Source organism: Dreissena polymorpha, chromosome 2 (assembly GCF_020536995.1).
Source record: "Dreissena polymorpha isolate Duluth1 chromosome 2, UMN_Dpol_1.0, whole genome shotgun sequence".
Classification (NCBI taxonomy): Eukaryota; Metazoa; Mollusca; class Bivalvia; order Myida; family Dreissenidae; genus Dreissena; species Dreissena polymorpha.
The window spans coordinates 42831778-42844632 of record NC_068356.1 but is presented as its reverse complement, the minus strand read 5'-3'; the positions used below and the strand labels follow the sequence as shown (position 1 = coordinate 42844632).

At 33.2% G+C, this 12855-nt stretch overlaps 1 protein-coding gene across 1 annotated transcript; it reads right to left on the bottom strand.

Annotated features, from left to right (window-relative positions):
* Window positions 1–4115: 4115 nt before the first annotated feature.
* Window positions 4116–11027, bottom strand: LOC127866808 (uncharacterized). The gene is made up of 4 exons (XM_052407632.1): window positions 10909–11027; window positions 10296–10408; window positions 6515–6628; window positions 4116–5200 (listed from the first exon to the last, which is right to left on the bottom strand). Exons 2-4 carry the CDS (start codon window positions 10347–10349, stop codon window positions 5042–5044), a joined length of 327 nt encoding a protein of 108 aa, XP_052263592.1. The 5' UTR covers window positions 10350–10408; window positions 10909–11027; the 3' UTR covers window positions 4116–5041.
* Between the last annotated feature and the right edge of the window lie 1828 nt (window positions 11028–12855).

Here is a 12855-nt window from a genome sequence, read left to right as displayed (position 1 = left end):
CTATTGTGTAACTTAACATTATGGATGTCAAATTTGCATTATTGTAGTGGTCTCTAACAAGTTTCTTTGGGATGAGTTGGTTTGTTTATATTTATACTTTTTTAAATGCCAGCAACTGGATGATTGAAGGAGTATAAGCTTAATTTGAATTCTGTGCATACACATCATATAAATGTCAATTTGCTTACCTAATGGTACATGGATCTAGCTATAGGTTTTATTATGTACATGTGTTTCTCTGAATATTTATTTCAGATGAGAAATCAATAGAAATGTCAGCAAGCAGCTCTTTCCAGTTCTATATTATAAGAGAAGTTCATCATTGGCCAGTCTTCCAAGGAAGTGTCCAAAGCCAAAGCATGCCTTGAAGGTTTGTGATATTTTTTTACCTGCTGTTTTATTAAATGGTCTTTTAGGTCTTTGAGAGGGTGATTAATTCAATTTTGAAACCTGTGTACCACAGTACATGTGAAATTTTTGGTGCAGGACTGACAAAAGACCAAAGCATGTCACTTCTTTGTCAGTCTGATTGACTGACAAGAAATTCAGTTGCTAATGTATTAGTTGTTAAAGAAAATAGAACATAGTCTTCATGTAAAGATGCATAAGACACATAATACATTATGCAATATAATAAAAAATAATAACTAAAACAATTCCTTCTTCTTATAGTATCGAACATTTATTTGCTTTAACAGACTGACAGGAATTTGTTCGGACCGACACATTATTAAATTTAAAGTCTGTCATATTGAATGATTGATATGTACATGCACTTACATGTACATATGTCCTTTGCAGGCTATTTTTGATTATCAATAATAAATACACAACTTAATTAGGTATACATGTGACATTCTGAAAATAGGTTTGGTTTGTTGTATTATGAAACATACACTAACACTGCACCATTCTTTTATTGAACACCTCAAATGTTCCATATTAGTTGTGATCTCATATTTTTTCTGAAACTGGTTAAGTACTTATTGTTGCAACATCATATCTTCAATATAAAACAAACTTCCTTGTTTTTATGAGATATTCGGTATTTTGACGTATGAAAATCATCTATAATTCACTTGATTAGCGGCTAGCTATTACTTTATTTGCAAACTGTTTACCATAATTAGCAGTGTATAATGCGAAAGGAGTGCATCGATATCTCCAAGTCAAAGTCACACTTTGAGTTAAAAGGTCAAAAATGGTCATAAATGAGCTTGTCCGGGCCATAAATATGTCATACAATGCGATTTTAAAATACTCTGTACATTTTTTCACAATATTGGACAGTCTGCCATGCAAAAGATTAACATCGATTTCATCAGGGTCACACTTTATGTTCAAAGGTCAAAAACGGTCATAAATGATCTTATCTGGGCAATTACTATGTAATTCATTGTGAGATTTGAAAATGACTCAGTACATTAATTTTTGTTTCAGTCATTGGATGGTGTGTCGTGCAAAAGAATTCATGAGTTCAATGGTCAAAATGGCCATAAATGATAAACAATTCTTAAACATAGCTTAGCTTCTTTTGTTTCGTGAAGAAAGAGCATTCAAAATAGAATACTTCAGTGCAGCGTGTGGGAGTGTATGTTTTATCTGTGACAAAGCTCCAGTATTTTCTGCCATGAGCTGTTTCTGAATAACTATTGTATGAAATGACATAAAATTTAAATATATTTTTTAGTATCATTTTGTGTTGGTACACTTGAAAGTTTTTTTGATTTAGCTCTAGTTTTATGACCATTAAATTGATTGAAATTGAGAATGTTGTTTGTCTGCGCTGTTGTATGGAATTTAATGTGATTACAATTAAATGTGTATCATCATTCTTCTGTGGTTCTTGCATAAGTTTCGTAAGGATGATTTGGGTTGTTCAGAGTTGTACCCTTTCATTGATTGCAACTAAAGGATATATTTTCATTTGGCGGAGAATATTAATTCGTCAAGTTTGCTGGTGTTTGTTGAGTTCCATATTTGCCCCATTAACCTAAAAAATATGAGAACATGGGACAATAAGTTTGTTATAAATAATATTTAATGTTTTTGAGTCAAATGTGTATCTAATGATTTTATTTCACCCGATAACCAAAGCAATTAGTCCTAGGGATACAGTAGAACATTTTTTCCGTGTATAACTGAGTATTGTTAGGCTAACATTCCTGCCCATGTGCGGAATAAGTCATATATGCAAATGGTATGGCTGACTTCATAAAATATATATTATGTTTATTTTTAAGGATAATGACGCCAAACACACCAGTCGATCAACTATGCAGTGGTTGAATGATCACACAGTGAAGACCATGCCTGCACCAGCATCGAGTCCGGACCTGAATCCTATAGAGAATGTTTGGGCAACATTGAAGGATTATTAAAAGCGACAAGTGAAGCCCAGAACAAAGGCTCAACTTGTCTATGGAATAACAGAGTTTTGGAACAACCTAACAGCGGAAGACTGTGCAAAATACTCAGACCATATTCACAGAGTCTTACCACATGTTGTTCTAAATGACGGTGGACCGTCAGGATTTTAGTGAGGCGGATCATTAAAAAATCAAGGACAAAAATGCATATACAGTGTATATGTGACCAATGTTGTACTGAATAGTTTACTGACATTTAGGTTAGCTTTAATATATTCTTGTAAATATTGAAACTTGTTATTTCTACCAGAGTTTGTCTGTCAGGGAAGACTGTTTTGAGAATGATGAAACTTAAAGAATGATAAATTTAACTATTTACTGAGATTTGATCTTCATTTTGTTGGAATGCCAGACTTAAACTAGCGTGTAAAAGATTTAAAAAAAAACTAACAATTATTCAGGTATTTTTTTGCTTTTGCAAAATATATGTAACACAATTATTTTTTCCAATTTTATGAATAAAAATAAATAAATAATTGATTAACAAATAATAATGCATGAAACCAATGGCATATACTGTTCATATGGCTTTGTGTCTAAAAGATTATAGTAAATTTGTTACAAATTTGAATAAAATCATTTGTAATTGAAAGCAAATATCTCTAATGCCTTTGTTTTCATTCAAATCAGATAACAAATGGAGTTAATTGAGAATGGTAAGCTGTTGCTATAGTCCTTCTTAAAAAGTGTTCCGCTGTTTGAGACATATGCCCCCAGAATATGCCCTTGACTTAGTGACCTAAAAATCAATAGGGGTCATCTGCCAGCAATGATCAATGTACCTATGAAGTTTAATGATCCTGGGCCATAGCGTTCTTGAGTTATCATCCTGAAACCATTTGGTGGACGGACCGACCGACCAACATGTGCAACATTCAACATTCAGGCCTCAATATTAACCTAAAATTCGTTGTCTTTCTGTGCTGCAAGTTATTTCTAATAACATTGCTGAATGACAAACATAGAGACTTGACACACCTTTAATTGCACAGTCCATTAAAGCCACACACCTTGAAATGTAATACTTGGAATAGTAAATCAAAATATGAATAAGAAACATATTTTATCTATTCAAATTAGAATATATTTGGTGTTTACAAGGTAGAAATCCGTCTCTTTTACGCTTTAAAACTTAAAAATAATCGCGTTTATCGAAATGGACGTTTACATCTAGAAATCTTACTTCGCTTGTAAATGCGTTACCGTTTAAAAAATAATAAATTTCTTTCTTACTAGGCCAAACATTAATTTTATCAATCTAAATTAGAATATGTGGTTGTAGAAATCCGTCCCTTTTGCGCTTAAACTTAAAAATAATCGCCTTTGTTGAAATGTATGCATATTTATAGAAATCCTACTTTCGGTTTTAAGATAAAAAAAAAACTTGCTAACTAGGCTATAGATTTAATGACATTTGTGCAAACTTTCAAATTTCATCTTTATGTTTTGATAAATGTGTACGTCATTTAAAGGTAAGTGGCTTTTTAACATCATAGTGTGAACTACCCGTCATTGTCAGTCGAAAATTTAAACAAATGCTGCATTTAGTTCATAGTTTAGAATGCCTTTTTGAAAACCACCGATGAAATAACTTTTTAGTAGAAGATAATTTGTCCTCTTAAGATTTAGAAAAGTATAATTTCCAAAACATGTCGATTAACGTGATCGTTTCTTTTTACTATATATCATAAAAGACAAGTTATCTGAGCATATTGCATATTTATTTCTCTGGTGTAGTATCCATCAATAACAAACAAATGAAGCATAATATCGAATGCACAACATAGACATAAGAGAACAAATGGCAAAAGGTTTATATGCATATGTATGTTATTTAGCATTGCACTAACATGCCACAAAGTTTTCAGTGTAATTTGACTAAACTTTGGTCTAGATCTAACTTTGGTCTAGATCTATAATAAATTAATAACACAAACATAAAACCAGGATACATGACAGATCATTATTTGATTGAAATAATCAATTACTATAATACAACACAAAGGACCTGGTTATTTTAAACTTAACAATCTTTTAAATGAAGAGTATCAAAATCAAACTAAAGCCCCATAAATACCCATCAATCAACAATGTCATAAAATAAAGTTAAATTCTACAGGTTGTCTGGTAACATAAATGTTTGTAGATACGAAATGCTAGTTGTTTTTTTTATTTCCCGCAAATTCATCTATTTACAACACACGAACACTAACATGGTACCATGTAAGTGTACCATATATATTATATTATAAAAAGTATAGATGAGAAAATAAATGGCATGTTAGTAAGAGCAAGAGCAAGAGCTATACCCATGGAACAAATACCAACTTTGGAAATCTTTAAAAAAAAGACAATACCAAAGTAAATCCAACAGTTATCAATACATAACATAAAAGTAACATACATAAAGCTATAATAAACGTACAAAGACACTTTTACTTAAATCTTTATAGCAAGTAAAAAAAGATAATGACCAAATACTCTTTATAGTTCACATTTCTTTAACTTAAATATAAAAAGACTCACAGAAAATGAAAAAACAAATGTGACGGATTGCTTACAGAATACAAGTGTTGAAACACGTTGAAAGAGTTAACAATAAAAGTCCCTGTTCAAACAGTTTGTATGCAGAATTTAAATAATATTTTCGCCTCTTTTGGAGTTGAGGCATCTTGTGGATGTGATGCCCTTTTTAGAGTTGACTTTGGAGTCGATGCACCTTTTGGTTTAGGGGTCACTTTCTTGGTTCTTGGGTTCGGGATTTTTTCATTCTATAAGAAACATTTAAACATATCAAATGAAAATGATTTATATCAAATTCCTTGAATATAATTATACGCATTTAATTTGCAATTTATTACATTTAATTCAACAGTACAGACAGAAAAAAAAATATCAATCAATAAAACTGATGCCAACAAACAGTTAACCAACACAAAACTAGAGCTTTTGCACAGACGTGACAAATACCCCCACATGCCGCATTGACACAGAATATTTTGTATGTTGTCTTAAAACAAAGCGGATGCCATGCTCAATGGTTTAAACGCACTAAGTGACCTAGTTTGTAACCCAGCATGGCCCATGTTCGAACTTGACCTACACATCATCTAGATACAACTTCTGACCAAGTTCGGTGAAGCTGTGATGAAAACTACTTGAATTAGTAAGCGGATATAATGCTCAATGTTTATAACGCCCTTAGTGACCCCGTGACCTAGTTTTTAACCCGACCCATATTCGAACTTTACCTAAATATCATATAGATACAACATCTGAGAAAGTTTGGTGAAGATCGGATGAAAACTACTTGAATTTGAGAGCGGACACTGAGACCGACCAACAGACCAACAGACAAGCTCACTCCTACATACCCCCCTAAACTTTGTTTGTGTGGGTAAAATGATATCAATCATTTATGTTAATATGTATACAATACTTATTTTTAATTTCATGGCAGAAAATTACTCAATTTCAAATGATTAAGGGGGTATAACCCTTGAAATACCAAGTTGATTCTTACATGATTGTGCGTGCACAACATAGTATGATGATACATATTTATTAATTGTTTCATGAAATTCCATTCAATAGAAACAGCTATGAACGAACAAATTTCAGTGCATTTAAAATAAGGAGGCATAACTCTAAAGCATTCAAGGCTGTCCAAACATAATTTGAGTGTGCACCACACATGATTCATACTTATTTTATGTGTCATGAACTTCCAGGAGACGCAGCAAAAAATGTCAATACAAAAAGGACATATCTCTGGAGTAAGCAATGCTATTGAACAGAATTTACACTTGCATCTTCGCAGTTTAATAAATTAAACATTTATTATAAGTTCCATGCAATAGTTAATACGAAACAGCTCCAGACATAGAAAAAATAAAAAATAAATCATTAATTTAATCTATATACATAACTGGAGTTACAAGCTCAAACCAAATAATTGTACGCGTGCATCTCTGCAATATAGTTACTGAGAAGACAGATGGCCGTTAAATGGATAATGGCAAAACAATATCCCTCCAATGGCAATTGAGTAAAAAGGCCAGATATTTAGAGAAACATGTACTTACCTTTCGTTTTCTGATTTGTTGTTTTGGAGATGACTTCTCGCGTTTTCCAGAGGTTTTGGGAAGAGCTGAGTCGGTAACAGTTACTGGGTCCAACAGAAAAAACGGTTGAAGACTCTGGAAGAAAAACAACCGAACATAATGTAAAATGAAAGGCGATAATAGACAAGTTATGTCTCCCAGAATGGGCAGTTCACATAATTGACACACAAATGTACATGTAGCATGACAATATTAAAATGGCACTGACCAATATTCATGCAGAAATTTAAAAATCAATTTTACACACTATTTGATATGCACAGTTATAAGTACACGGCCTTTCGATTAACCATTGTTCTGGTCCCAAAGCGACGTTAATTTGTTAGAATGGTTCGGTAAAAACCAATTATGTGGATGTCAAGATTATATAAAGCAAATGCAATGAATTGAAATCCACTGAATGGAAATATCCTTCAGGTTGTATCAAGGGTACAACTCTAAACTGACTCTGACATCCTTATAAATCTAATTTAAAAAAAAACTACAAAATACGCTTTTGCTTTGAACTTCCACTCAATGATATATTTCAGCTTATGACGTTTCAGTAAATAAGTTGTGGTCATTCGAAAGTTTGGACAAGGACGCAGGAAACACATATGGCAGGGGTATTTCTATTGCTTCATCACCATTTTTGGTTAATGTTGATGCATGAAACATACATACGGAATATTACGCTAGTCAATTGTTCCAAGAGTTTGTATTCAGTCGAGTGGCTTGTGTGATGACGTATCACACGAGAGGCGGAGCTCTTGGAACAATTGACTAGCGTAATATTCCATTTATTATATACAGCAACTAACGAAAACTGTTAACAATTGTTTTTTTTTGCTTTAACAAAACATACAACACAATGATACAAACGGAACGCCATAGTTTATATAACACGCGCATGAATACAGTTTATGCAAATTAGTCTAACGTGTACACATTTGAACAGGGGAAACACAGGTTTTAATCTTCGCGTGTTGAAAGCACATTTTGTTGGATTTACCAGCTGGATTTATAATTCACCAACAGTTAATCGCTGTCACTTTCTACTATGCATATTCTCTTGCGTTTCTTCGATGGAGAGTGTGCATAGTAGTTGTTGATGGTTACGTTACACCGGAATAATTGTGCACCTTGGAGATTTGTGTTATCGTGGGAATCATCAATGGCGGCGTTGGATGTGTTTTTGTTGCTGCTTGACATAGATGTGTTTCGCACCGATGCCGGGATGACAGAACCATAGGTAGGCCTAGGGTTAAGTTGCATAATATGTTGTTGGTCAGGATTTTCTGATAATATGTCGGACATGGCTGCTTGCATTTCGAGAGAAGCCTTTGCGTAATTGTTAACACTTTGCACATGTTTGTGTCCAGTTAGCTGTTGAATTGTTGTTGGAGCAACCCCATTATGCAAGAGAGTCGTACAGGTTGTTTTTCGGGCACTGTGATTTGTCTTCCGACCTGTGAGATCGCCCCTCTCGGCCATCGTTCTCATTATTGACCTCAAGGAGTTTTCACCCATGGGCTTACATTTATACCACTTGTTGGACCCATCATGTCTACTATAGTTTATACACAAGTAGAAAGGGGCATCATCACGCAGAGCTTCTTTCGGTCTGTGATGAGCAAACTCCTTGTACGCTTCAACAGGGCATGAATCTTTGTTGGTATGAGCAAACTGCTTAGGTGGAAAGGCCCTTTGATCCGACTTGGTTTCCGATGTACGTGTTTTGGTCAACCGTTCATTGTATTCAAGGTATTCTCTTCCTTGATCAGTTTTTTTCAGTTTGATGTCGCCCCATCTTAGGTTGTTACTTTTGGTTCCACTACGAATGCCGAACAATGTTGAAATATTTAGCCAAACTTGATTCAACAGCTGTCTTGGGCTTTGAAGTCCAATTACTGCTTTTTGTTTTAAAATCCCTCTTTCTTTAGAGGTAATGGCTTCAGCAGCATGGGGCCTGTTTCCTTTTCCTTTTTGCTTCAGTTCCTTTCTTTTGGAAGCCAAAACCTTTCGAGAAGTTTCAAACTCTCTGTCATCCAAAATGCTGTGGGAATATTTATTTTCCCTTAAATATCTGGAAAAAATCACATTTAAACAATGCATTTTCATTCTTTTATTTTTTAAACTTGACCCATGTACAGAATTATTTGATTTTTTTTTAACTGGATATAATTTGAAAATTATGAGCATTATTTACATTTTGTTCGAGATATTATTTTTTCTTAAACCGTTAATATCATTGTGCGGTTTATATTCAATTTACATATTGTTTTGGTTAATAACTTTTATACATTTATTTGCCACTTAATTAAATTTTATTTTCATAGATGTGTGCAATAACCAATCAGGTTAACATAACAGCTATAAAGCATAATTACACAGCTATAACATTTCATGCTGTTTAAATATTTTAATTTAATCACTTTATGTTGGATGTAGTAAATTAACTTAACAGCAAGGTCGACATGTTTTAATGTTTTATGGATAGGGTGTCCGTCTAGCCACTGGGAGGTGATGGGTTCGATCACCATCGTGCAAGCGTTCTTAAGATCTCTCACAAAGACACATAGTAATGGTTCTAAGCCCAGAAAATGGACTCGAGAGTGTTTATATAAGCCTTAGGCTTTCCATGGACTCAAGCTTAAATATATAGGTTAAAACTATCTCTACAGCAGTGAGTAATACAGTACTACAACAACATTGCATGATCATCACTGAAATACTATTTCGATTCAATGTTGATTGTTTATACACTGAGCACTTTATTCTACTATGTTTTTGGTGTATCAATATGAATTTCTTTTACAAACCGGTCAATGCCTCGATGGTAGCTTGTGAGTGTGTCAGGCTCATACTCAGACCCGTCGGCTTTACGGATGGACAGGAGGAATGAACCTATGTAGTTGCCAAGTTCAGTGGTCATGATGTCACAGACAGATCTTGTTTCATTGCGTGGTGGTTCTGATAGCCAGCGTTGGAAATGGCGCATACATAATTCAGTTTTGCGGCTAGTGTTCACATTTTTCATACTTTGAACAAAATTTGTCTTTTCATCTTCTGTTACATGTACAAATGTTGGTTGTTTACGTGTTTCACCTTGAGCATGACTATTTAAACTCATCTGTTTCATTTGATTTCTTTGGTCTTGTGAACTTAAATCTATATTTTGATGCAGATCAGACTTACTTTCATTGGGCAGCTGGACACCTGCTTCTAAAAGAGTGGACACTGCACTTGTTTCAGTATTTTCAGTGCTTCTGACATTTTCATTCTCTCCAGAATTATTAACAGCCGTTTCAAATAGTTCATTTTTAAAAAAACTATCGTCAATTAAGTCAAATAAACTGATCGATGACCATTCCGCTATGTCCATGGTCGAAAATTCGGCCCTATTTACTCTCTGGTCAAACTGCAGACGACGTATCTAATAATACTACACAGGGGGCTTTCCTATTTTCGCTACGCGTAGTGTGACGTCATTAAATGGGTCAGAGATTTAACAAGGGGGGTTTCCTATATTCGGTGCGCATACTGTGACGTCATTAAATGGGTCAAAAAGTAGTCCGGCTTCTAAAAATTGTAGTATGGTAATACGGAATTGGAAACAGCGAGTAGCGTAATACGGGATTTTTATTTCAACGATTGATACAACCTGTATTTTGTTAAAAGCATTCAACAGGTATATAATAAACATAAATATCATTGTTCTGATCAATAGCTGCATTGTAATACAAATGATAATACAATGTACCTGCTGGTCAAGAAATCCAATTGTTTCACCACTGTCCCTCTGTTGGTCAATCATCTTGCTTCTTGATGTTGTTGACCACACTCGCTCCCATTGGTCTAATTCATCCTTTGTGTCTAAAATAACATGCTTATTGTTTACGCCATGCTTTGAATGATAATTGGTGATTAAAATGATAATGATAAGAGTAATTAACATGAAATATGGATACATTATCAATTATCTTCACATTTATGGTTTTATGAATCTATCAGCAAATCTTAAGTTTGTTTATTGAAAATAGCCAATCCTTTCAGTTATTATTTTATTATTAAATTTATACTTAGATGATTTTTCCCAATTCTTAAGGAAACCAGTAATTTGTCTCCAAGACTTAATTCAACTTCTGTGAAAAACTACACAAAACAAACAAATTCATTGTTAAAACTGAGTCCCATTCGTCTGTTTTTTTAATTTGCAAAATACATTTCCGCTATACAAAACGATAACTACCATCAATTATAGAACATATTGAAGCATCGGAATAAATGCCTTAATGGAAGTATGCATCACTATTTGTAAATTCTTTCACTACACTCCTGAATAAATGACAATTAAGCAGGGACTGAGGACCTACCTGCAAGATGTTAGATTTCACAAAGGTGGTTCCCAGCTGCTTTCAGATGAAATTGCTGTCCCACAGTCGCATCTTTTAGTTGACGCCTTGGAATAACGGCCGTTGTTCCATCACTGTCAAACAGGACTAAACCGTATGACATCCTGGAAGGAAATATGACTTATTCACAGTTTGTTTTTAAAATTTATTTGTCGATTTAAACTGCAAAAAGAATGCCCATTATTGAGGGGAATGACGGTCGTTTTAATACAATAATTATCAATTTTCTACATGTAAGTAATGTTGATTATTGTCAGAGAGCATCTGGGATATTCTTGCACATTTCATTCATAAATATTTTACTTCTACTTCTACTGCTACTTAGTTTTTCTCACGCCCGCGAGTACAACATTTTTTGCAGAATATTTTAAACAACAAGCAAGATGGTTTAAAACGTGTATCCTCTATGGTCTATTAATTATATTAAAATATGTGTCTTTAATTATAGCTTGATAATGATAATTTGTTGATTGCAAAGATTTGATAGATATTATTAGACATCACGCTTTTGTAATTATTGTGTACCTTTCAAATATAAAAAAGTTATATGCAAAATGTTTCATCAGTTTGGACCAATATAACAGTCAATTAGAATCTTTATAAAAACTTTATTACCACCTGCCATCCAATGTGGAAATTAACTGCAGGATATTAAATATGAAACAAGATTCTCTTTGTAATTGCAATTTCAACCTTAAACTAATATAAGAAATATTAAATATGAAGTGAGAAAAAAATAAATCACTGGCCTTTAATAAGTTTTTTACCATATTTATGCAAAATGGATGTCAAAATTTATTCTGTGTAAAATGTACCACTGTATTATCTCGATGTAATTTGAAGATTAATTTTACGTTGACAATATTGGTTTCAAAGAAGTTAGCCCAATTTACTCCGTGAATGTCAAATGAAAATAATAGTTGATGGAGGGTCAGTCTCTAGACCAATATTAATATGTGTTATAATAAGGTCAAGTATCATGTTTTATAGGAGTTCAAAAACTGTTCTTTATGCAAACAAATAAGCCCTTAGTTTTTAAAGAATCGAAAATAACATTAACACAAATAAAAACTTGGAATTTCAAAAGGTGTAAGCCCTAATATCTTAGATACTTGCGATTTATAAGACATTTAAATGTTGTATGCAATTTTGCACCTGTTTTGAGTATTTTAAAGCTATTACAATAACTAAAATAATATCATTATACTTTTAAACATAGCTTTCTGTAAAATGTCATATATCTAATGTCATTGATATCATCTTCATGAGCAAAACTTTACGTTCAATTTAACAGACGGACAGACCGACGTGTGCAAAAACAATATACCCCCTCTTCTTCGAAGCGGGGCAAACATATAAATTTGATTTAATGATGTATTGCTTAAAATTTACAAGGAAGAAAAATGATTATGAACATTACTGGTTTTGTTACAATATAAGTTTTATTTGATACACATGTACATAATTCTTTATATTTAATACCAGCATATTCTTCAATCAATGAAAAACAGGAAATTGTTTGGTTTTATACACTTAACATGTCTTATTACAAATGCAGCCTTTTGAATTCCACCATCCATTTCAGCCTCTTTTTCAGAAATTAATTCAGCAGGTATTATGCTTATCAGTTTTAACATAAATAGCATGTTAAGTGTAAAATATGTTAATTCAACTCAGTTTAATATGTCAATAACTCAACATTAACACTTAAGTGTGTGTGTGTTTGTAGCTGATAATGTTGTCCCCCAAAGTGTGAAATGGGAGTTGTTTCCGATTAATGATAATTGGCATGGTGTGGTTAGGAGTTGATGGAACCTTGACCAAAATCCACTTCTCCTTTAAGTTGTCACATAATACATGTACAACTAAGATCTATCAAGCAAATGAACATTTTCATCTTATGTTCTA

What these genes read in the sequence shown, in the direction of transcription:
- LOC127866808 (XM_052407632.1), bottom strand. Translation starts at nt 10,349, where the DNA reads ATGATTGACCAACAGAGGGACAGTGGTGAAACAATTGGATTTCTTGAC. An exon ending in TTGGATTTCTTGACCAGCAG is followed by an intron (nt 6,629 to 10,295) that starts GTACATTGTATT and finishes TTTTTCTTCCAG; the next exon opens with AGTCTTCAACCGTTTTTTCT. An exon ending in AACAAATCAGAAAACGAAAG is followed by an intron (nt 5,201 to 6,514) that starts GTAAGTACATGT and finishes TGTTTCTTATAG; the next exon opens with AATGAAAAAATCCCGAACCC.